This window comes from Oncorhynchus mykiss, chromosome 12, assembly GCF_057628025.1.
Source record: "Oncorhynchus mykiss isolate SJ-2025 chromosome 12, ASM5762802v1, whole genome shotgun sequence".
Lineage (NCBI taxonomy): Eukaryota > Metazoa > Chordata > Actinopteri > Salmoniformes > Salmonidae > Oncorhynchus > Oncorhynchus mykiss.
The window spans coordinates 52,473,571-52,499,430 of NC_143033.1; the positions used below are offsets into that span (position 1 = coordinate 52,473,571).

At 42.9% G+C, this 25,860-nt stretch overlaps 2 protein-coding genes and 1 long non-coding RNA gene across 6 annotated transcripts in view; 1 reads left to right on the plus strand and 2 right to left on the minus strand.

Moving 5' to 3' along the window:
- The window catches only part of LOC110537747 (SH3 and PX domain-containing protein 2B), an 84,258-nt gene extending 72,413 nt beyond the window's left edge, over nucleotides 1–11,845 (minus strand). For 2 of the 3 annotated variants that reach the window (XM_036937765.2, XM_021624108.3), the window contains exons 1-2: nucleotides 11,075–11,601; nucleotides 2,596–2,676 (exon numbers count right to left, since the gene is read on the minus strand). In XM_036937765.2, coding sequence (XP_036793660.2) covers nucleotides 2,596–2,676; nucleotides 11,075–11,146 — 153 coding nt within the window. In that variant the 5' untranslated portion in view covers nucleotides 11,147–11,601. Of the gene's footprint in view, nucleotides 1–2,595; nucleotides 2,677–11,074 lie in introns of all 3 variants that reach the window. The other variant, XM_036937766.2, reaches the window with a different exon arrangement.
- On the plus strand, nucleotides 4,297–6,346 carry LOC149979208 (uncharacterized). The gene is made up of 2 exons (XR_016485112.1): nucleotides 4,297–4,689; nucleotides 5,624–6,346. It is a non-coding gene; the product is annotated as an uncharacterized LOC149979208 (long non-coding RNA).
- A 3,913-nt stretch (nucleotides 11,846–15,758) lies between the features above and the next one.
- On the minus strand, nucleotides 15,759–20,741 carry LOC110537750 (leukocyte cell-derived chemotaxin-2). 2 transcript variants are annotated; one of them, XM_021624110.3, is made up of 6 exons: nucleotides 20,020–20,741; nucleotides 19,776–19,848; nucleotides 18,116–18,483; nucleotides 17,921–18,011; nucleotides 17,383–17,516; nucleotides 15,759–16,456 (listed from the first exon to the last, which is right to left on the minus strand). In XM_021624110.3, exons 3-6 carry the CDS (start codon nucleotides 18,120–18,122, stop codon nucleotides 16,290–16,292), a joined length of 399 nt encoding a protein of 132 aa, XP_021479785.3. In that variant the 5' UTR covers nucleotides 18,123–18,483; nucleotides 19,776–19,848; nucleotides 20,020–20,741; the 3' UTR covers nucleotides 15,759–16,289. The 2 variants fall into 2 exon arrangements, with proteins under 2 accessions (XP_021479785.3, XP_090047613.1); XM_090191487.1 differs by having other exon boundaries at nucleotides 20,259–20,723.
- Between the last annotated feature and the right edge of the window lie 5,119 nt (nucleotides 20,742–25,860).

The following is a 25,860-nucleotide window of genomic DNA, read 5'->3' on the forward strand; positions in this document are numbered from 1 at the left end:
TGTCTCGTCGTTGTCAGTGATTAGGCCTACCACTGTTGTGTCGTCAGCAAACTTAATGATGGTGTTGGAGTCGCGCCTGGCCATACAGTCGTGGGTGAACAGGGAGTACAGGAGGGGACTGAGCACGCACCCCTGGGGAGCTCCAGTGTTGAGGATCAGCGTGGCAGATGTGTTGCTACCTACCCTCACCACCTGGGGGCAGCCTGTCAGGAAGTCCAGGATCCAGTTGCAGAGGGAGGTGTTTAGTCCCAGGATCCTTAGCTTAGTGATGAGCTTTGAGGGTACTATTGGTGTTGAACGCTGAACTGTAGTCAATGAACAGCATTCTCACATAGGTGTTCCTTTTGTCCAGGTGGGAAAGGGCAGTGTGGAATGCAATAGAGATTGCATCATCTGTGGATCTGTTTGGGAGGTATGCAAATTGGAGTGGGTCTAGGGTTTCTGGGATAAAGGTGTTGATGTGAGCCATTATCAGCCTTTCAAAGCACTTCATGGCTACGGACGTGAGTGCTACGGATCTGTAGTCATTTAGGCAGGTTGCCTTTGTGTTCTTGGGCACAGGGACTATGCTGGTCTGCTTGAAGCATGTTGGTATTACAGATTCAATCAGGGACATGTTGAAAATGTCAGTGAAGACACCTGCCAGTTGGTCAGCACATGCCTGGAGCACACGTCCTGGTAATCCGTCTGGCCCCGCAGCCTTGTGTATGTTGACCTGTTTAAAGGTCTTACTCACGTCGGCTACGGAGAGCGTGATCACACAGTTGTCCGGAACAGCTGATGATCTCATGCATGCCTCAGTGTTGCTTGCCTCGAAGCGAGCATAAAAGTCTGGTAGGCTACACTGATTGAAGTTGATTTAACAGGTGACATTAACAAGCTTTCACCTGGTCAGTCTGTCATGGACAGTGCAGGTCTTCCTAATGTTTTGTATACTCAGAGTATATTTAGACGAATTCAACTAACTGTTATAGTTTTTGGTTCTTCATCAAATAAATATTTTTGTTTTCAAATAACTGACATATATACATATATACATATATACATATATATATATATATATATATATATATATATATATATACATATATACATATATACATATATACATATATATACATATATATACATATATATATATATATATATATACCTTCAAATATTATTAGTTTTTTAATACCTGCATTTGAATATCAAAGAAAATAGTTGCCTTTTAGATAACTCTATATAACCTCTATTCGACTACCTCAAGTATTTGAAAAGTTGATATTTTCAAATAAACTACAAAATACAACTATTTTCTGCTGAGGTCTGGTTCACACAGCATTTGCCACTATTGATGGGATGTGATGCACGAGACAGCCTGTATGACCATGTCATCTTTCATTTTTTTTGCCAGCCCAATCTGTTCATCTCAACCTTTCATATTCAACAATGGTTGTCTCCAGGATGGACAGCAGGGTAGGCAGCAGTGACATCAGAGGAGTGAGGGATGATGACCCAGCGAGAGACAGTGGAAGGAAAAGAGGAACAGTGTGTGTGTGTGTGTGTGGTGGGGGGGGGGTAATAGTTTCCAAAATAATGGGTGCCTTATTGTGAACCCAGAGAGACTATTTTTCCATTGATGCTTTACAATACCAGAGAATAGTGAAGCAGCCAGGTGAAGTGTTCCACAGTGGGAGGCACTTTTCCAGCCCGGGCCATCTCATTGGTTTTATGTCCCTACTGACACCAGCCTTGGCAGGCTCTCAGAGAGATGCATCCAGGTGGGTCAGTGCACTTGGCTGTTGCTGCAGAGGAGCAGCAACAGCCAGATTAAATGACTCATCGCTCCTTCACTGTGCAAGTTCGCATCCTAAATGGCACCGTAAAGTTACTTTAAAGACAACAGGATATTTTGTACAGTGTAGATTCTGAAAGAGATTACGGTCATCTTTCTGCCCTAACTGTTTATAGTCTTATATTTCATAGCCTTACCAAACCATGATGTATCATGCTTTTATATATTATATTATTTGTAAGTAGTTAATATTGACATAATAATGAATTTGTTATTAGAAGAAATAGCATTTGTCAGTATTGGATGATCTATTTAACACAGATGGCCACAGAAAAAAGGAACTGGAACTCTGATGAAATTCCCTCCACATGCAATAAACGGCCTGTGTGACGTTCTCGTCTGAAATAAATATTTTTGTGGTTATCTGTTGGAATCCACATTTAGCTTCTCCAGGCTCCATTGAATTAGTTCATTTTCAGAATCGACTCATATAAATTACCAAACCAAGTCACATGGTTCAAGACACTAACACAGACACTAACACTGTATTCCTATTGGTACACCTGTACGATGGCATAGCACAATGGTATTTTAGCCCTTAGGGGCATTATTTATTGATTTTGTTATTTGTCAGGGACAATGTACAACCATTGCACCAGATTTAACTAGATAGCTCATTTTCATCTGTAGTCCCTGGTAGAAAGTAGTGGACTACAGGGAATAGGGTGCCATTTGAGACAAGGACATATAGTGTGAAACTACGATTGTACTACAAGGTGTGCACAGTGGTTTTCCCATAACAGTTCCCAGCTCACCTGCAGGTCGAAGAACTTGCTGTAGCGCCTGAAGATGACCTCTGTGCTGCCATCAGACCAGGACACTTTGATGATGTAAACCTACAAAATAAAAAAAAATAAAAAAAGGGTGTTATCTTTAAACCTTTTTTCCCCTACAGAGCCATACCAGGTAGGTGTAACGACCAGGATCCATACCAATTGGCATGTATTTATGCTCTTGTCATAGTAACAACAATAACAGTCTAATAATCTCTGTAAGGAATTGGTAAAATCCCAAGATTTATTTTCTAATTCGTGGTCACACAATAGTCCACAATGACGTGGTTTTGAGGGAAGATGACATTTGAAGATGACATTTGAGTAAATAGAGCTGGTTCATTGTGTGGTAATTTAGTGTGATGTCTGTCTTGTCCACAGACACAGAAGGGATATCCTTCTGAGCTCACTTCCCACACCTTAAGATCATAATTTCCAATGAAATAGGAAATGATCATGCCTACTACTCACGCATATTGGGCAAACACTATTGAAGTCTAGTCTTACAAAGGATGCACGGACATGTGACATACCACCACTGTGAGACAGCAGAACATTGTATTACATTGCTAAATACCGGAAGTTTTCATCGTCAAAAACAGCCAAAATGACCGATCCCGTCTGTCTTTATCTTTATTTTCATCTATATCTTCCCTTTAGGGGTGCAATGAAAAACTAGAGGCTTAGGTATTCCGCTTGTGACATCAATGAAAACAGCCCTGTGTGTAAAGATCAACGTACTAGACCGTGAATAAAAAATAATACATCTTGCAGCCTGTCGACTGTCGTCATGCAATAATGGCCTGCTGGTGCTGGCTGGCATACAAGCACAACAAACACTTTTTTTTTTAAAGAGGAAGAGCGAAAGAGAGGCTGGGAGGTGATCGGACGTAAACTCTCCAGAGTGATTATGTCTGGCTGAGTGCTTCTGTTGGCCTCTGTCCCAGGATGGGCCAGCTCGGCCTGTCCCTTTTCCCCTGCCTTCCCTGTAGGTGACTAAGGCTGTGGACGAAGCTCAATGCAGGACTCAACGCATGGCACACGACCAGTGAACCAGTAAACACAGCAGATGGAGCAGACACAGGAGCTCAAGAACTTTATATCCTGCACCTCACGCTGCTCACTGTGCATTGGCATGTTAGTATTATGTAACTAGTCATCATTATCACCGTACATCCAATACTCACACCCCATATCTCCTAGGAGGACTGAGGAGTGGTTTTTTAAATAGGAAAAACATTCCTCCATCTGCCTCAGCCCACGCTCAGCTCCTAACCCTTTCCCTGTGCATTAGAGATAATTCAAAACAGAAAAGCTGAGGTGGCTTGGATGCAGCGATGGAAACAGTGTTGTGATGCACTGATCATAGCACCATCAGAAAGTAGAATACTGTATCGTGTAGGCATGCTTCATCACGTTGTGCAATGTGCACACAAGGTATTCTCAATCTCTTTCTGATGGCTCAGGGACTTCGTAGTAGGCCTACCGCCCATTTGTAGAAGTTAAGCTTGCACCACAAAAAGTCGCAGTCAGGACTAAACGCAAATGGGCCAAACAGTCTCAAACGACATATTCTGCTTCTGCTCTCTATCCCAGACAGAAGTGTGCAGAAGCGCCTCCCTTGTTCAAACATTCCATCAATGCCTTGTGTACTCTGAGCTGACAATGACCTTAGGAATAGACGAGTGAGTAGTATGCTTCCTGGTTAACAAATACCCATGCCGAAGGCCATGGTTTTCTACCCCAGTGTTTGTAGCCTATAGAGGGTTGCCAGTTGACTTTTACTTTGGCGGCCATGTTGGAAGACCACCGCATCAATTCTTTCGACAACAACTGCTGAGTGGCTAACCCAAGCTGCATGATAACAGTGCCTAAAACAAGTTGATTCATCACCACGGTCAATTTCTGCAACAAGATAGGAAAGACAACAGTTTTTTTACAGATAACACGCAATCATGAAACACCAAGGAGATAAGACTCAAGAACTGACAGAAAACCGAAGAAACCTTTTTACCCATCCAGACCTGCACTCAGACAGCTGTCAGTACAGGATCTGCTCCGATCATTTCATCACTGGTAAGTCTGATTGATTTATAGTTTAGTTTAGCGGTTTGTCAACCAGGTGTTAACAGCAAGACTAAATTAGCCAACATTATCTAGCTAGATAGATAGCGTGTAGTCTAGCTATTAGCATGTGTCAATGAGATTCAAGTTTTGGGGAAGCTACTTTTTTCACCATAAAAATGCAGGATTGCATTAGTCTCTCATCGCATTTGCAGGCTAATGTAAGCATACTAACCTATTCCTAATGTGATGAGTAGATTGGATAGTCATAATTTAGGCAATATCAGAGATGTTTTTTTTTAAATTACTTTGCACAGGAAAAATGTGCCCTCTGATAAACATTTGATGCAATTCTACTACACTTCATATGACTGGAGACATTAGCATAATCTTTTTTTAATTCGATGGTAGCCTATGCCTACGCTGCTGACACTGACGACAAATCAATAAAAACGAAACCATGTAATCTAGGCCTATGAAAAGGGATCATAGCTAGAAGGGATTGAGCTATTGTCAAATTAACATCAAAAGTAAATGCTTTTAATTTTAGCTAACCCTAACCTTTTTCCTAACCTTAATGTAATTATCCTAACCTGCTACGTTAATTCTCCTAACCTGCTGCGTAAATTCCCTTGACCATGAAAAAGGGAGACATTATTGTCCCAAAAAACTCCAGTGGCACTGACCCAATGATAATTTGTTGAGAACTTTATTCATAAGAGGGAAAATATATGGACATTACAGCATAGGACGAAGCTGTAATGCTGTGTTGACTATTGGTTGTTCCAGCCCAACATTAGATTTGATCTTTATATGACACAAAAACCCCTGACTGAATTAAACACAACAAAACAATTAAGAGCCCTGACGGTACAGGTGACCTGAAGAAGTGATATTCTAACATCAGGTGTGCTTCTCATTTGTTTATGTACGGTTGGTTCACCAGCTGACCTCTATCAGGACACCCATGTCGACTGGATTCCCACTGTGAAGACGAGCAACGCTGCAGCAGCATCAGTTTCTACTTCCACTACTTTGTCCCTTTCCTTTCCCTCAGTTATACAACGTGGTTGTCATATGCTGTGCTTTGGTCAATCTGAATGATTTTGTTGTGCCATTTAAGTAGAGATGTCACGACTTCCGCCGAAGTCAGTCCCACTCCTTGTTCAGGCGCCGTTCGGCCGTTGACGTCACCGGCCTTCTAACCATCGCCGATCCACTTTTCATTTTCCATTTGTTTTGTCTTTGTTTTACACACCTGGTTTCAATTCCCCAATTACATGTTCATTATTTAACCCTTTGTTTTCCCCATGGTTTTTGTGCGTGTTTGTTTTATGTATTTCGGTCCTATTGTGTGGGCTTGGTATTACTATATGTATTGGGTAATTTTGAGTAAAGTTACTTTTTTTTAACTCATCTCTGCTGTCCTGCACCTGACTCCTCTGCACCAGCTACACACAGATATTTTACAAGAGAGCACCTTCACCTTGTCATCATGCCAGAAATGCCCCCTTAAACCGTATGAATATATAAAATGTAATTTTGTACAACATGTAAAAGGCTATTGTTTATGACATTGTAAACATGCTGGACATTAATAATGGTGCAATGAAAAGTATTGTGTGTGATCTCTGCTTTGCCTTGCCTCATTGAATAAAATGTATTTCTAATAGACTCTTATTTTAATTTTACAATTTAAACACATTTAGCATTGACAATGTTATTGTTGTGCTAGTCTTAGCCAAACCATCTTCATTATCACAGTGGCTCCTCCAAGTGCCAGTCAGACCTTCTGGGAGAAAAGTATCGGGCATTGAACTTGGTAGTAGTAGTTGTGTGTACGTTTCAAACATTGTCTACTGGTGTCGTTTTTTAAATTGAGAACATACAGTTGAAGTCGGAAATGTACATACACTTATGTTGGAGTCATTAAAACTCGTTTTTCAACCACTCCACAAATTTCTTGTTAACAAACTATAGTTTTGGAAAGTCGGTTAGGACATCTACTTTGTGCATGACACAAGTCATTTTTCCAACAGTTGTTTACAGACAGATTATTTCACTGTATGACAATTCCAGTGGGTCAGAAGTTTACATACACTAAGTTGACTGTGCCTTTAAACAGCTTGGAAAATTCCAGAAAATTATGTCATGGCTTTAGAAGATACTGATTGACCTCATTTGAGTCAATTGGAGGTGTACCTGTGGATGTATTTCAAAGCCTACCTTCAAACTCAGTGCGTCTTTGCTTGACATCATGGGAAAATCAAAAGAAATCAGCCAAGACCTCAGAAAACAATGTAGACCTCCACAAGTCTGGTTCATCCTTGGGAGCAATTTCCAAATGCCTGAAGGTACCACATTCATCTGTAAAAACATTAGTACGCAGGTATAAACACCATGGGACCACGCAGCCGTCATACCGCTCAGGAAGGAGATGCGTTCTGTCTCCTACAGATGTTTGTACTTTGGTGAGAAAAGTGCAACTCAATCACATAACCACAGCAAAGGACCATGTGAAGATGCTGAAGGAAACAGGTACAAAAGTATCTATATCCACAGTAAAACGAGTCCTACATCGACATAACCTGAAAGCCGCTCAGCAAGGAAGAAGCCACTGCTCCAAAACCACCAATAAAAAACAGACTCCGGTTTGCAGTTGCACATGGGGACAAAGATCATACTTTTGGAGAAATGTCCTCTGGTCTGATAAAACAAAAATACAACTGTTTGGCCTTAATGACCATAGTTATGTTTCGAGGAAAAAGGGGGAGGCTTGCAAGCCGAAGAACACCATCCCAACCATGAAGCACGGGGTGGCAGCATCATGTTGTGAGGGTGCTTTGCTATAGGAATGACTGGTGCACTTCACAAAATAAGTGGCATCATAAGGAAGGGAAATTATGTGGATATATTAAAGCAACATCTCAAGACATCAGTCAGGAATTTAAAGCTTGGTCGCAAATGGGTCTTCCAAATGGACAATGACCCCAAACATACTTCCAAAGTTGTGGCAAATTGCTTAAGGACAACAAAGTCAAGGTATTGGAGTGGCCATCACAAAGCCCTGACCTCAATCCTATAGAAAATGTGTGGGAAGAACTGAAAAAGCATGCGAGAGCAAGGAGGCCTACAAACCTGACTCCGTTACAACAGCTCTGTCAGGAGGAATGGGCCAAAATTCACCCAACTTATTGTGGGAAGCTTGTAGAAGGCTACTTGAAACGTTTGACCCAAGTTAAATAATTTAAAGGCAATGCTACTAAATACTAATTCAGTGTGTGTAAACTTCTGACCCACTAGGAATGTGATGAAAGAAATAAAAGCTGAAATAAATCATTCTCTACTATTATTCTGACATTTCACATTCTTAAAATAAAGTGGTGATCCTAACTGACCTAAGACGGGGAATTAATTTTTACTTGGATGAAATGTCAGGAATTGTGATAAACTGAGTTTAAATGTATTTGGCGAAAGTGTATGTAAACTTCCGACTTCAACTGTATGGCTGAACAATATGTAAACAGTGTGTGAGGCTATTATCTGCTTCAGATGCACAATGTCAAGGGGTGCATTGCAAATGCCCAGAAGGCTAAAGCTGTAGTACTGTAGGCCTATGGCTGCATTGGCATTGCATGTCATTATCAGCTGCAAAATGGATTCACATATATCCTAATCTCCTGAAAAAAGTGTGACAATCAAATACAACTAATTTGGAGAGCTTATGACTGAACCAAAAAGGTTCCGTCAAGAATAAAACACAGAACCAGACAGATTCCCTTCCCATCTTTATTCCAGGATTGTGATTAAATCAACATAGAATATTATATTAAGTTATACACTTCACTTCAATGAAACAACACTTTCATATCATTTCAAAGTATACAAGTAAGCTAACTCATAAAGGTTAGACATCTTAGTAACAGGTAGGCTATTACTAAAGCTTCATTTCAGGTGAACAAAAAAAAGGAAATACCTGAGGTGGCCAAACTCGCTCCACTGATCCCTGATCTACTGGGTGAACAGACTTCTGTTGCAGACCAGCAATAGCACACTTGTTTTTCAACTAATTAGGTTTGATAAATTGAATCAGGTGTGTTAGTGCTGGGCTTGAACAGAAGCCTGCACACCCAGCAGGGTTGGCCTGCCCTAGCTGTAATAGGTTTATACATTGTGTGTGACTTCAACTGTATTTTTATTGACAAAATTTGCTAACATAGGTACACATATAATCCATGGTATGCAAGGATGTACCCTTATTCTCTTGGTACAGTCATTTGGACCTCATCTGCAGACTGGGTATCTCCGGACAGAAAACATCACAAAGAAACAGGCTGCATTATACTCAAATTAGACAGCACTGAATATTATGTTGCTCTAGCTCTCTGTCCTCAGTTTTCCTCACTAACCTTTTCAGAATATCCTCCCACAAAGGTACAGTACCTGCCTTATCCAGAGTAAACTACGCCCTCTTCTCTGACAGCTGGAACTGCTAGTAGTCATTTCACCCTCTTCCACGGCTGTTAGCTAGCTAGCTAACGTACCTAGCTACAAATGCATTTCAAGTTACAACAATAAATAATTCAAGATGGCTAGGTAACTAGCTAATATTAAGTTAGCTAGCTGGTGATATTTAATTCACTTGGCTAGCTAGCAAACATTATGTTAGCAGCTCATATGAGTTAGCCTGCACACAAAGTTCCTGTAGCTATCATGTTAAAAATATATTTACCTACTTAAATAGGTTCTCCCACTGCCTCCGTTTTCTGGGTCCTTATGTAACGGATGTGAAACGGCTAGCTTAGTTAGCGTGGGCGCTAAATAGCGTTTCAATCAGTGACGTCACTTGCTCTGAGACCTTGAAGTAGTAGTTCCCCTTGCTCTGCAAGGGCCGCGGCTTTTGTGGAGCGATGGGTAACGACGCTTCGTAGGCGTCAGTTGTTGATGTGTGCAGAAGGTCCCTGGTTCGCGCCCGGGTATGGGCGAGGGGACGGTTTAAAATTATACTGTTACACTTAGAAAAACGAAATAATGGGCAACCTTCCAGAAGTTAAACACAGCCAGTCATGTGGACGATGAGGAGGACTTCCACCAGACTGACTCTGGTCTTCCAACATGGCGCCTGGTGCGGTTACTAGGTGATTTGGGCTCCCGAGTGGTGCTGCATCTCAGCACTAGAGGCGCCACTACAGACCCTGGTTTGATTCCAGGCTGTATCACAACCGGCCGTGATTAGGAGTCCAACAGTGCGGCACACATTTGGCCCATCGTCGTCCTGGTTAGGCTTTAGCCGGGTTAGGCCATCATTGTAAATAAGAATTAGTTCTTAACTGACTTGCCTAGTTAAATAAAGGTTCAATAAATAATATAAATACATTTGTGACTCAATTGCAAGCCCTCTATAGGAGAGCATAAAGGCCTGGTAGGTAGGGCTACCCAAATAATCATACTGTAATGCACAGATTCTCCACTTCAGGAAAGAAATCTGGTTGTCTCGCAACCATTCTGAAATAGACATTAGACCAATGTCCTCGGGATGTTTGGAAAAGTCTGTCAGGTTTTCTAAACACAGACACCTATCATGCCCTCCACTCCTTTCAAAACCGCCATGTTGACCTCATTGTTCTTTCTCAGGTGCATAGAATTTTACTCTACTTTACTGTAATAGTCATATAACATCCAAGTTGCAGCAGTTTTGGAAAACACACTTATTCATATTTGTCTTGTGATGTGTATGTTTATTAAAGTTTGTGCGGCTAGTGGTTAGAGCTTTGGACCAGTAACTGAAAGGTTGCTGGATCGAATCCCCAAGCTGACAAGGTGAAAGCCTGTCCTTCTGCCCCTGAAAAAGGGAGTTAACCCACTGTTCCTAGGCCGTCATTGTAAATACGAATTTGTTCTTAAACTGACTTGCCTAGTTAAATAAAATAAAGTCATAAGCAGGTGTACATTCTTAGCAGTGTTCAAAAGGCTTTACTATCATTATTTCACTAGTAGCCTAGTATAGGCCTAAAAGGTATTTGAATTTGTATGTAAAATAACACCCAGCATCTGGAAAGTGCATGCATGACGCCCCGTTATTTCCAGATGTTGACAAGTGTTCAGGTCTAAGAAAAAATAAATCTAGAAATATATATATATATCCTCCATTCTAATTTTATTTAGATTAATGCAACAAAGTCGCACTGTAATCTTTTTTTTTGCAGCAACTGTTTTGGTAAAATGTAATTTGATACTCCCTTTGTTTTTACCTTTCCTGACCAGCGCAGCCAGCGAACGAAAAATATAATAACTGAACTTTAATCGAAGAAAATAAGGGTTTTGTGGCGTGTACTTTCCTACAATATACAGATGTGGTCGGTCCTCTACCATAGAAAAAAATGACTTGTTGACTCACATAGTGTTTGTTCGGATTTCTCCTCTTCTGGACATCTTGAACTGTTACTTCGTGCACGGTCCGCCTTGGCATGATGTTCTCTTTCAGCGCTTCCACTAAAAACAACAGCCCGGTTTTAGAACGATCAGACCCGAATGACAAAGTTTACCCACCCAACCTTTGTCATTCACGCGGGTGAGATCCTTGATTGCTGGATGCAACAAATGCGATTATTTCTCGTAGATGGTCCACGTCAGATTTCCTGTCCCACATTCAGTCGCTACTCTTCTTGCCCCGTCCCGCAGTAGGCTATGTCCGAACTTCTCTGAACCAAACTCCCAGCCTATCCCAGCTCACCGACTCTAATTTGATAACTGGAAAGCCTCCACCACAGACCAGCCCTGCCTGCGACACTTTAAATCAGGTTGACGTTTATTGGGATGAGTCTTGTCCTGGAGGCAGAACTGAGCGATTTCTGCTTGATCCAATAGTGTGTGATTGAGGCCAGCAATTCGGGCGTTCCTGCATGTGGGCAATGCTGCGTCTGTAAAAACGCCCCATTCGAGCATCCCATTTGTTCCTGCATTAAGGCCCCCCTGGAGCATGCTATCTTCATGCTTGTGTGACCCTTTTGATACCCTTTTGATAGTACCTCTGAAATAAATGTATTATCAGAATTTTTCTGGGGCAAAGGACACTGTCTACCGGTGTCCTAGCTAGCTTGCTACCTAGCACACAGTGTCCTTCACTAACGCCTGCCCAACACATGTCCTCGCCGTCCTTAACAGAACTGAAGGAAAAATTGCATCAAATATTATTTGTCACATGTGCCCAATACAACAGGTGTAGACTTTACCATGCAATGCTTGCTTACGAGCTCTTCCCAAAGATGCAGAGTTTTTAAAAAATATTTAAAAAATAGTAACAAGAGGAATAAAATAAAATACACAAGGATGGAGCTATATACAGGAAGTACCAGTACCAGATGAATTTACAGAGGTACAAGGCATTTGAGGTAGATATGTACATGAAGGCAGGATACAAAATAATAAGAGTAAAATAAAGAACAGAATAGCAACAGCAAATAATGAGTGTAAAAGGGTGTGTGTGTGTGTGTGTGTTGTGTCAGTATGCGTGTGTGTGTCATGTGTATGTGTATGTGTTTGTACAGTACCAGTCAAAAGTTTGGACACACTTGCTATTCCAAGGTTTTTATTTATTTTTACTGTTTTCTACATTGTAGAAGTGAAGACATCAAAACTATGAAATAACGCATATGGAATCATGTAGTTACCAAAAAGTGTTAAACAAATCAAAATAGATTTAATATTTTAGATTCTTCAAAGTAGCCACCCTTTGCCTTGATGACAGCTTTCCACACTCTTGGCATTCTCTCAACTAGCTGCATGAGGTCGTCACCTGGAATGCATTTCATTTAACAAGTGTGCCTTGTTTAAAGTTAATTTGTGGAATTTCTTTCCTTCTTAACGCGTTTGAGCCAATCAGTTGTGTTGTGACAAGGTAGGGGTGGTATACAGAAGATAGCCCTATTTGGTAAAATACCAAGTACTTATTATGACAAGAACAGCTCAAATAAGCAAAGAGAAATGACAGTCCATCATTACTTTAAGACATGAAGGTCAGTCGACGCAGAACATTTCACGAACTTTGAACGTTGCTTCAAGTGCAGTCGCAAAAACGATCTCATGAGGACTGCCACAGGAAAGGAAGACACAGAGTTACCTCTGCTGCAGAGGACAAGTTCATTCGATTTACCAACATCAGAAATTGTAGCCCAAAATAATACCTCACAGAGTTCAAGTAACAGACACATCTCAACGTCAACTGTTCAGAGGAGACTGGTCGATTTGCTGCAAAGAAACCACTACTGAAGGACACCACTAATAAGAAGAGACTTGCTTGCGCCAAGAAACATGAGCAATGGACATTAGATCGGTGTAAATCTGTCCTTTGGTCTGAGTCCAAAATGTAGATTTTTGGTTCCAACCACCGTGTCTTTGTGAGACGCAAAGTAGGTGAACAGATCCGCATGTGTGGTTCCCACCGGGAAGCATGGAGGAGGAGGTGTAATGGTGTGGGGTGCTTTGCTGGTGACACTGTCAGTGATTTATTTAGAATTCAAGGCACACTTAACCAGCACGGCTACCACAGCATTCTGCAGCAATACGCCATTTCATCTGGTTTGCGCTTAGTGGGTCTATCATTTATTTTTCAACAGGACAATGACCCAACACACCTCCAGGCTACGTAAGGGCTATTTGACTAAGAAGGAGAGTGATGGAGTGCTGCATCAGATGACCTGGCCTCCACAATCACCCGACCTCAACCCAATTGAGATGGTTTGGGATGAGTTGGACCGCAGAGTGAAGGAAAAGCAGCCAACAAGTGATCAGCACATGTGGGAACTCCTTCAAGACTGTTAGAAAATCATTCCTTATGCCGTTTGAGACAATGCCAAGAGTATGCAAAGCTGTCATCAAGGCAAAGGGTGCCTACTTTGAAGAATCTAAAATATTAAATATGCTTGGATTTGTTTTACACTTTTTTTGGTTACCACATGATTTCATGTGTTATTTCATAGGTTTGATGTCTTCACTATTATTCTACAATGTAGAAAATATGAAATATAAAGAAAAACCCTTGAACAGTTGGTGTGTCCAAACTTTGACTGGTACTGTATGTAGTGTATGTGAACGTGTTTGGGTTTTGTTTGGGAGTATAAATTAGTGTGTGAGTGAATGTGTATATGGTGTGTATATATAGTCTAGTGAGTGTGCGTAGGGTCAGTGCAAGATAGGGTCGGTGCCCAATAGGCGAAGGACACTGTCTACCGATGTCCTAGTTCTCTAGCTATCTATCCCAGCACTCTCCTGCTGTGTACCGGAGTCCTAGCTATCACACAGTGTCCCTTGCTCCAGCCTGCCAAACACCTGCCCTCGCCGTTGTTAACAGAACTGCGGGAAAGCAGTGCCCCGCCTCCTAGTTTCAAAAATAGAGGTACAAAGTGGACACCCCAAATTGTAGGTCACATTTACACCCTTCTCTCTAGATGGGCCAAAGTCAAAATTGGCTACATCGTAATAATTCATGAAAACTAAAATGAGTTTATTGGTCTTACTTTAAAGTGAGGGTTAGGCATTAAGGTTAGCAGTGTGGTTAATGTTAGGGTTAAGGTTATGGTTAGGTTTAAATGACTTTGTGGCTGTGCCAGCTAGTGACCACTCTGCAGAGCTGCCACCAGAACAAGATTCATGATGAAAAATGCTAACCTGCCTCTTTATTTTAACTAATTTACATTCTGGTTATTTTGTGATTAGCCTTTAATATACTGTGAATGAAACATGACATGGACTCACCAGAGTGTGAAAATCCCAGCAGCGTTGCAGTTCTTGACACAAACTGGTGCACTTAAATATTTTGCCTTGCCCATTCACCCTCTGAATGACACACATACACAATCCATGTCTCAATTGTCTCAAGGCTTAAAAATCCTTCTTTAATTAACCTGTCTCCTCCCCTTCATCTACACTGATTGACGTGGATTTAGCAAGTGACATCTATAAGGGATCAGAGCTTACACCTGTATTCACCTTGTCAGTCTATGTCATGGAAAGAGCAGATGTCCCTAATGTTATGTACACTCCGTGTATCCTGTATAATTCAATATGATTTTATAATGTAAACATTGTAATATCTACTGTGAAACAAGATCAATAAATATCCTTATTAAGAATCAGCCAAAGACTGTATACCAAGGCACAACTTCAAGAATGCCACACATGTGCCTGGCAAGTTTCCCTCATGCCCACAATAATTTTAGACCAACAACAGGGGGTAGAAACCCAATGTTACTCAACATCAGTGCCTGGTCTTTGTGCCTCGGTCATCATTAAATATAGTTGACACATCAAGTGATGAGGATGAGCCCTCCTTGAAGGTTGTGGTGGTGGTGAGCCAAAATTCACACAAGCTGCTGCTACTCACTCAAGTTGCAGCTGAGCTGTTGCCCATGGATGTCACCAACAGGGGGTTGGTGTATGTACAAAACCTCCTTCACTCTGTGCACACACTGTATAACTCTGAGCCGAGCATAAAAACAATGCAGGTATAATGGGTTGGCTCTGGGCGGCAGGTAGCCTAGTGGTTAAAAGTGGTGGGCCAGTAACTGAAAGGTTGCTGGCTTGAATCCCGAGCCGACTAGGTTAAAAATCTGACGATGTGCCCTGGAGCAAGGCACGTCAAATCAAATCAAATCAACCCCAATTGTGCCTTTAAATTACTCTGGATAAGAGCATTGACTAAAATATGAAACTGTAGAAGGTAATACAATGGATAAAGATGTTGATGATTTGGCATCCTCAGTGATAGAGATTCTGTTTTGGAATCCTTTCAAAAGTCCCATTTCAGATATGTACCGTGAGGAGGTAGATCAGGTGATACAGACCAAATGGCTTTTGGCACGTTTTCCCACAAGATAAATCTGACATAAACACTTCTATAATTTGCCTTGAATCTGAGTGGTGCCATGAATAATATGCTCTTAATGTGAAATGATGTTGTAAAAATCAACTGGGTGGTTCCAGCCCTGAATGTTGATTGGCTGACAGCTGTGGTATATGAGACTGTGTACCATGGGGTATGACAAAACATTTGTTTTTACTGCTTTAATTACTTAAGTAACCAGTTTATAATAGCCTTTTTTATTGAACATGCACTACATTCATATATGGAAAAACACAGATACATTTAGAAAGACACAAATATTAAAATTAGCTGAAAAACAGTGTACTGCTTGTACACTGTGTTTGCCTTCTTTTTTTTGTTATCTTCAGAGTGCCATCCAAATAGAAGGCCCTACACACACTTTAATTGAAGCTGGCATGGATGAGCTATTTTTGTGATACATTTTCAGCCCAACACAGAGGTTTGTGTTGAGATGTAGCATCATCTTGTGGTACATTATGAATACCGCATCTAGGAACATTTAGTTGTTTAATGCCCTCTGTTGGTGCAAAGGAGAATTGCAGTTGTACCTGGCCTATTCACTCACATGGGAGGACCATAGAGACGAATACCAAGAGAAATATGGTTGTAGTTTATATATAGAGTTTTTTTTCCCATCACATATTAGGGAAATCAGTATTTGGGATTCAGAAAAGTATCTGTGTCCCCAGCCTCAGTCTATAGAGGCCTGTCACATGTGGCCCAGGAGTGTTCAGATGTATGGTGATGGGTCGGAGCGGTCACACATCTGCAGCTCCATGTGTGAAGTGATGCCAGAGAAGCGCTCCTGTAGGGGCAGCAGGTAACCCAGGGCCTCTCCCTGAGAGATTGGCCCCATGTAGCGGTACGGACGGATGTTGAAGATCTTCACACAGTACTCTGTCATACAAATTAAGAAAATACTGTTAATGGAAGGGAGATAACTCGGTGAACGACCCTTGCGTGATGAGTAACCTTGAGCAACCTTGCCTGAAGACCTGAAGACTTGCCCAGGCTTTAGCTCAATGGGACAATACCATCTTGTGATGCACATCAGACCGTGGTTATGATAAAGCGTGAAACAATAGTAATATGAACCATACCCATTTAGTCCCAGATCTTCTTGCCATGATAGCAAAAACAAACTGGCACTAACACACATTAGGAAGCCGTGGAAAACGGCTTATTCCCTCATTCTTCAACACTGCACTGCAATCAGATGATCGTTCATTTGTTCCCTGTGAGGTCTAATCACGCCACAGTTTGCACAAAGATGAAAGAGTCTGACAGAACATGTGTTCCCTCCCATACTGCGGTTCAATTAGAGGTAGCGAGGACCAGAATAATGTTGTTTACCCCGTTTCCCGCGCTGCTGCTTATCAGGCCAGGATGCACACGGCTAATGCAGACGCATGGCTGCGGCCTTAACGACGGCCATTACTGGAGATCATTATGCGTTAGCTGCCTTTGATGGGAATTCAAAAGCAGCCAGGTCCAAGTGTCAAAGGCAAAGGGGAGTTCAGTGGGATCTCAGCCCTCCTCCACTCGCGTGGCTAATCCCTCCAAATCCCTCGTTACTTCCTCCATAACGTGACATCAGCCTCTGGCCTGGACAGAACACAGGCCTACCTAATGCCCCATTACACGCTACTAGATCGTCTAGAAAGGTTATAATAATTAGTTAGTGCTGTTCAAGGTTCCACTCTCACAGTCATGGTGTAGGAGCATCCTTGAGTTACCAGTCTCTTGTGTTGTTTTTTTTCGCTGAATGTGAAATCTACATCAATGAAGCTACAAGTGTATACTGTACAGTATGAAGTGCTCACCGGAGTTGGTAAGTTTAACGCCATCGTACTGGATACCCACCACTGGCCCCCTCAGGGTACCTGAGAAGGGGGCGTTGACAATGCTGTAATCGTCACACACCACATCCACTGCCTTGTGGAGGCTGTCATCATCTCTGTGAGAGAAAACATACAAAATATGTTTAACCTTTGATGCAAACGCATATTTAGACATGCCTATTTACATGTTACTCATATAGCAGACGCTCTTCTCCAGAGTGACTTACAGGAGCAATTAGGGTTAAGTGCCTTGCTCAAGGGCACATTGACAGATTTTTCGCCTAGTTGGCTTTGGAGATTCAAACTAGCAACCTTTCGGTTACTGACCCAATACTCTTAAACTTAACCGCTAGGCTACTTGCCGCCTTAGACGTGTGTTTCAACCTATAGTGTCAATAATGTAACGTAACCCATCTTTCTGTGGTTTAAACAAGAGCAGTGTCACACTCAGAGAGGTATGATAAGCTCTGTGAAACGTCCCCAAAAGAGGATAAAATAGGCCCCCGCCCATGTCAGAGACCTTCTAGAGTTGAAGCCCCCACAGCCAAACAAGTCACAACCCCTCACTCTGTTGTTATGGTGACCGGCACACAGGACGCTCCAAGCACCGGCTGTAGGGACAAGACATGAGACTGTGTTACCACTGAACATAGCAGAAAGCCAAAAGACTCCTAATGTGAACTACCAAGCAGAGTGTTATGGAGTAGTGTGTCACCTGGCATACAGCACTGGTGTGTCTTAGGTGCAGCACACTTGTCCTTCAGGTACCTCCCCTGACAGACGTAGGAACTGCGTTGGCAGATGCCACCGATGCTGGAGCAGACAGTGTCGTTCCTTAACTCCTTGTCCCTTTTTGGACTTCCTGTCTCCTTCCCTTTGACCTTTTCGTTTTGGGTCAGCTTCTTTCCCTTCTTGTTGTTTCCCACTGTTGGATCTCTTTTGACCTCAACAACACCTTCTTCTTCTTTCCTTTATTGTCTTTTCCCACCTTCAAATCCTTTTTTACTTCAATGACATCTCCGGCCTTCTTCACCCCTCCATCCCTTTGCTTTTCACGTTCAAGAGCAAAACCAAACAGCAGGACTTGGATGTAGGAGAGAGAGAGAGAGAGAGAGAGAGAGGGGAGGGGGGGGGGGGTTGACTTCTCAATCACTCTCAATTAATTAACTTGTCCTGCAACAACGCTGTAAAAAGCATGCAGGGGCCTCCACAGGTAAAACCGTAACAAGGCGCTAACTTCTAATCTTAGGGGTTAATGGGCAGGTTGTAGTTATTCTGACCGGCATCCATTGCTCCCACCCAGGCCTCAACACTAGTGTTGGATCTTCATTAACTCTATTACTCTGCACAATGAATTTCCAATCAGTCATGGCACCTGAACGCCCTTGTAATTGAAATTAGCTACTTATCACTGAGGCATAGTCAGGCCTTACGGAAAGCAATTTTCTCTGGCACACGCCGACACCATTGTAACCTCGAGGAAATGCAGTGGGGTTGGATTTTCTAGATAAATCAATACTAATTGATTACCCAGGCAGCCCCTGATATGAACACACATCTCAAACACAACTAGCTGCACATGCTGGTCCACATGGACTTGTTGTTAGGTTAAATAGCACTCACTGGTAGTTTTTATACAACCAGGCAGAGCCCTGTTTCCAGATACTTAGACAACACAACTATTTACATGGTAGAGTGTCTTATTTTACTGAGACAGACAGTTGAATAGTTTCATTGCCTTAATACGAGTGTTATTTTGTTTAATTGCTGTCCTGTAATTACTTTGCCACCGTGGCCTATTTATTGCCCTACCTCTCTTATCCTACCTCATTTGCAAACGCTGCATATAGATTGTTCTACTTTATTATTGATTGTAATGTTTGTTTATTCCATGTGTGCCTCTGTGTTGTTGTGTGTGTCAAACTGCTTGGCTATATCTTGGCCAGGTCGCAGTTGCAAATGAGAACTTGTTCTCAACTAGCCTACCTGGCTAAATAAAGGTGAAATAAAAAAAGGAGAAAAAAAAGAAAATAAAAGGGATGCTGCCTGTTGCTCACCAGTCCTTCAAAGCCACTCAGATAGCTAGCGCCTAGCACCCTGAGTTAGATGCAATGTTGCACGGAACACTCCATCATGCTGTAAATTACAGTCATTCCACCAATAAGCTGATGCAACCCCCCGAGGATTCTGTTGACATTCATTTACAGCCACTTAATATGGTTCTCTTCATGCACTGTTGTTGTGGGGGTGCTAGGCACGGAGTGTGTTTATTGTTTTGACTGAAATCCACTTTTAAAATGCAACCCTTCTTCCATGGTGCATGCTCTAACAGGCTGGTAAAGTAGCCTGCATTTACTACTGGACAATATACTTACAGTATGCAAGAAGAGCTGAGATCATGGAGATTCTTAACAGCATTCTGGCAGTTTGGACAGGGAACTCCAAAACCTACAAAAACAAGAATAGGAACAAAAATTGTTACGTAATGTTCGGCAAGCATTCGATTTTGAAGAGTTGATTCAAAATAGAAGACTGAATACATTCTCAAATAGATAGAGACTTTACTATAGGCAAACGTGTAAAGCTAGGTCTTGATAGTAAAGTGTATGCAGTGCTTACCAGTCCTGTGGAGGAGTTGTGTGGGTGTCGTGAGGGCAACACAAAGAGAAGACTGTGTGAAACCAGGTCAGCCCAGTCTTGAGTGTGCATCCCTCCTGGCCACAGGACATTCCACCACAGCCAATATTGATATTGGCATTTAAAATAACATATCCACCGCCCAGTCTCTCGCTCTCTCTCCTGAAGGGACCACTGTGTTTCCGCTCCTAAAGAAACTGCTATACCCAGGCTAACCTTACCAGATCTACGCATCCATTGCCGCTATGACTTTTATTCATTGTAAATCTTCATCAGCGTCAGCGTCGTACTCAGCATCTTCAACTCTCCTTCAGAACCAAAACAGTACTTTTCTCCTTCAGCGCCATACCGGTGTAATCATATCTCCAAAACAAGTGTTTCATCCTGCACTAGTACGGTTTTACATGCGACCGTGCCACGTCAGTGTTAGTATGGACGGAAGCCTTTGAGTCTCGTGAGTACATCTCACCGCTGCATGCCCGCCTGTCAGAGCTTTACTTAACAAGATAAAAATTAAAAAATACATTATTCTCGAGTTCACGAGATAATTAGCTTTCAGGCAGGCACACAATGCAACTCCATTCAATCAATAAAATGAATTCACTCCACTCTATTTTGACCATTCAAATGCTGCCACGTGAACATAGCACATGATGGGCAATCTGTAGGGAGCCTCTTTGATGACCAAGTGTGCCCAACAGCACAGCACCAGTTATGTCTAGTACAGCTGGGTTATAGTCCCTCCCTCCCCTGGGGGAGTTATAGGACTGGACCAGGCCACTGGTGGTGTGTCGACACACTCTGAATCTTAATGTGGTGGGAGAAAAAAGGGGTTTTGGTGGCAGAGAGAGTTGAGCCTTTTCAGCCGGGCGGCTTTGATAATCAAATATCTGTTCGGGGGATTATGCTGATAGACATATGGCAAGGAATTAGAGATGGGGGTATGTTGGCTCAGAGTGCCTTTTGGGTACATGCGCCACATTCCCTAAAACTCCTCGGAGGATACGAGTGACATTTCACTCTGGCTGCTTCTTTCAGTCACTTTGTTCTGGCTTCTTCAAGGAGACAGAGAGAGAGAAGAGGAGAAGCCACAAGTGTTTCCTAGCAACAGTGTGTCCGCAGCATTCCCCTTCCTTCTCTACCCTACACTCCCTCCTTCCCCGAGTTGCAGCAATGCACCACTTGCTCCAGAACCTGAAATACATTTTAATTCTCTTGACTCCCCGCTCCCTTTCACAAAATGGAGGGCAACATAAAATGACATTCAAGCCTAACAATCTTTAAGGATAAGGCCCACAGAGGGACAGTTCCCTGTAAAGGTTGAGGTCAAGCAATTTTGTGGGAGTCACAAACCACTGGCAGACAAAATGAAGAAGGACCACTGTGATATTTCACCGCTTTAGAAGCTATGCAGCTACTTGGCAAAGCCTGATTTCTCTCAAAGCTGGGGAAAAGAGCTGTCTCACAAAATGCTGGAGCACATGATGGATTGGAGCTCTGCTTTGTGCAAATCAGCTATCTCAACACAGCTCCAAGTCATGACCACTTGGCCGAGTCGATCTGTAAACATATCTGAGGGACTTGGGGAGGGGGCTCAGGCAGACTGCCTCAGGGAAGAGAGGAGTTCGGAGGAGTGTTTTTCCCAGGTGTGTCCATCAGGGGGCACTGTAACACGGCTAATGTGTTCCACTTACATGGTTTCCGTGTACAGTACACCACATGGAGAGGGAATGTATGCTACTGAAGTCGAGTTACATGTCTAGCTCTCGACACCTGCAGGAAAACTGATCGCCTCTCAAAACACAGACAGCACATCTCGCAAATGCCCTTCAGCATCCCTGAACCCCTGAACTCCCGTGGACCGTGTTGAAGGCCTGATTCAGAAAACGGTGTAATAGACTGGACCCAAAGCCTCCCACACTTCACCTCTGTATATTGGCTAGATTTAAACCCATCTAATAAAGAAAAAGCAGATGTCAGCAATGTTGTTTATGTCAGTAAATGAACTGGTTTGATTGACTCCTAGTCATGGTGAAATTAAATGAGGAAGGAGATTAAATATGTCCTTGTAAACTAAGGCTATTGTTTCCACTTGTATAATGAAGATGTCAGGGCAGGGGAGTAGGAAAACATGTCTGAGAAATTACAAATATCGGATACTCCATGAGTCACATTTTACTCTGGATACTGTGTCACGGTCCGAAATATATGGTTCACCATAGCAACAGGTAGACCTACCATTTCGAGTGATGTGCGTTAATGCTGTATATTTTACTGCTTTTGTATAACATGAAGGATAAATGGTGCCATTTTAGAGTTATGCTCAGGTGGCCTTTGTGACATTTTACTTTGATTTTGCTGTAACGTCAGCACAAAGAGAATTGAACCGAGCACGTGACAAGACAAGTCATTTGCTTTTGAGCACTTAATGAACATGAATGCCAGGTGTCTCTCCAGTCGTTGACTAGAAAGGTGACCACTGCGGTCGACACGGCCACACCTCTGACTCCCAGGAGAATTGCATGGGTAAAACATGTACCGGACTTCAAAGGGGCTTTGTAGGAGCAAAGAGAGGGAGCTGTTTGACATGGCAGGCAAGGTGAATGTCACACGGGTCAATCAGATATGGATCAAAGCGGAGAGGGGGCAGATCATGACGGATCGGCGAGGTGGAGAAAATATGAATCACAGCAGGAGAGCCAAGCCACATCCCTGCGCTTTGATGAGGAAGAGGATGGAGAGTCATGGTGGAGCAGCGAGCGGCGAGATGAGGAGGAGGAGCAGTGCTCAGTGTAGAGGCATATGCAACACATCTCAGTCAGTCTGTCACCCTGATTACCACTTGATGACAACAGGGGACTCCAAGGAGCATTTAAACTACTGCTCACACATTCAGAGGAACAAATGAAATATCTGCCCTGTCCATGAAGCCTGCAGCAACAGTTAGCTGTTCACCCCCAGCTGCCCCTTCAACAGTGGCAAATTCAACAGCTTTTACATTGAAGAAGCTACTAAAAGAACGTTTGATTATCAATCCATTTAGACTGCAAAGTAACTTCTGTTACCTCCCTTCTAAGAACATTGGACTGCTAAAGTTATGATGCAGTGTTGCTTCCAAAGATTCACTGTAAATGTGTAAATGCGCTCTTTGAAAATAGGCTACACAAGATGGCACATCTACCCAAGTCTGACTCCATCATGCACGCAACATCCAATTTGAAAGTCTGTTCATTAAGAAGCTCCTAATTACACCCACAGTATCTATAATTACTGTATTTCTACATCACACTTGGCTGATAAAGTTATTCCGCGCAGACTTTATGTATAATTACACTTTGTGAACACCGATAGCACACATAGTTAAAGCCAAAGTGATGCTCACACACCCGTCTTACAGAAAAACAGATCCTTGTAAGGGAATACAAGTTATGTAACACTCTGGGTGAAATTCTCACATGCAAAACGGTGAGACGCAATGTGAAACAGAGAGATGAGAAAAGACAAGAAAAGACCAGAACGACAACACATCTTCAACACAGATGGACTAGAGAGAATGTACCCATATCCTTATTTGGATAGTTAGTCAGATCGTTGGTGTGTACTGGGCATCAAAATATCAGCAAATAAAACAATAGATATCACAGATAATGAAAGTATCTTTAAAAGGTGTCATCATTTAAAAAAAAGTGCCTCTGTAAAATGATTGAAATGAAGAGTGAGGTTTGATACTGGCTCTTTGCTTTGCTACTGGGATGACAGTGCAGCACATGGTATTAGATTGGCCTCTAGATGGCAGAAAGATCTTACGGGTGAAGGATGGCTGGCTGGCTGATGAGAGATAGAGAGTGAGAGAGAGAGAGAGTAAGAGAGAGAGAGAGAGAGAGAGAGAGAAGCACGTTGCTGCAGCATGGAACACAGAGGTTAATCAGAGCGACTTCTCATGCCAGGAAACGTGATCATTCAAACAACTGAAGAGAAAAAAAAATCAGTTTGCTTATTAATAATCCGTGCTGTCATAGTTTCTCCCCTTTTTTCATTTGATTCTGTATCAAAATTGAAATCCATGAAACGGTGTGTCGCGGCTGTGACAAACAAGGCTTGGCAGAAGAGCACGTTTGATGATGATCTCCTGGAGCTGCCTAGCTACCTCGTCTCCTCCTCACTCGTCCTGCTATCCAACAGATCTAACATTTAGATACGTTACTACAGCCAACAGAGCGCCACGGGGAGGATACAGCCTCAGTAAATAATGCACTCAAGTGGCCAAGGCATTTAGTCACAGATGCTGAGAGATGGCGGTGAGGATAGAAACATGTGCATGTGCATTTATCGATGCAGGAGCGGAGAGAAATGAGTACAAATACATACCAGCTAATTAGATGAGTGCTCAGCAATGTACACATACATAAAACCCGTTGTGTTCAATAGCGCGGAGTCAGACGAGATCCAACCACTCCTAGGAGAGCTCATTAATACCAGAGTTAAATAGCTGTAAGAGAAGCTCTGCTCTGGGGTCAATACAACCTGGCAGGAGACCTTACTGATCCTCTTGCATGTAAGGCCACATGCCACGCGTCACAGGAGGCTGCTGAGGGGAGGATGGCTCATAATAATGGCTGGAATGGAGTGAATGGAATGGTATCAAACACACAGAAACCATGTGTTGGATGTGTTCGACACCATTCCATTAATTCTGTTCCGGTCCTCCCCAAATTAAGCTGCCACTGGCCAACTGTGGCACACATATAGCCTTGTATGTCTCAATAGGCCACATATACAGAAAATACTGACATTCCTTCATAGAAAACTGGCTGAAAGAAACTGTGTGATCATGTCACAACAAATGCAATGTCTTATTATTGTCTTAGAGTCTTATTTTGTGCAAATAGAGAGATGTATGTGACTGCATTCAGGCCTACCCTAGTGAGAGCAGATTTATTTGCAGCATATTCTGAGGTGTTCATGGAGAAAGAGCCTCTCACAGCGAGTGACTCCCTGCAGTCGAAGCACATTCACTCCACACAGAGAGAGCGAGAGGGGCAGGAACAGAGAGAGAGAGAGAGAGAGAGAGAGAGAGAGAGAGAGAGAGAGAGAGAGAGAGAGAGAGAGAGAGAGAGAGAGAGAGAGAGAGAGAGGAGGGGGCAGGAAGAGAGAGAGGAAGGGGCAGGAAGAGAGAGAGAGAGAGAGAGAGAGAGAGAGAGAGAGAGAGGGGGCAGGAACAGAGAGAGAGAGGGGCAGAAACAGAGAGAGAAAGAGAGGAGGGCAGAAACAGAGAGAGAAAGAGAGGAGGGCAGGAACAGAGAGAGAGGGGGGCAGGAACAGAGAGAGGAAGAGGGGGGCAGGAACAGAGAGAGGAAGAGAGAGGGCAGGAACACAGAGAGAGAGAAAGAGAGAGAGAGAAAGCAGGAACACAGAGAGAGAGAGAGAGAGGGCAGGAACACAGAGCGAGAGAGAGAGAGAGGGCAGGAACACAGAGCGAGAGAAAGAGAGGAGGGCAGGAACAGAGAGAGAGGGAGGCAGGAACAGAGAGAGGAAGAGAGAGGGCAGGAACACAGAGAGAGAGAAAGCAGGAACACAGAGAGAGAGAGAGAGAGGGCAGGAACACAGAGCGAGAGAGAGAGAGAGAGGGCAGGAACACAGAGCGAGAGAGAGAGAGAGAGGGCAGGAACACAGAGCGAGAGAGAGAGAGAGAGAGAGAGAGGGCAGGAACACAGAGCGAGAGAGAGAGAGAGGGCAGGAACACACACACAGAGAGAGAGAGAGAGAGAGAGAGAGAGAGAGAGAGGGCAGGAACACAGAGCGAGAGAGAGAGAGAGGGCAGGA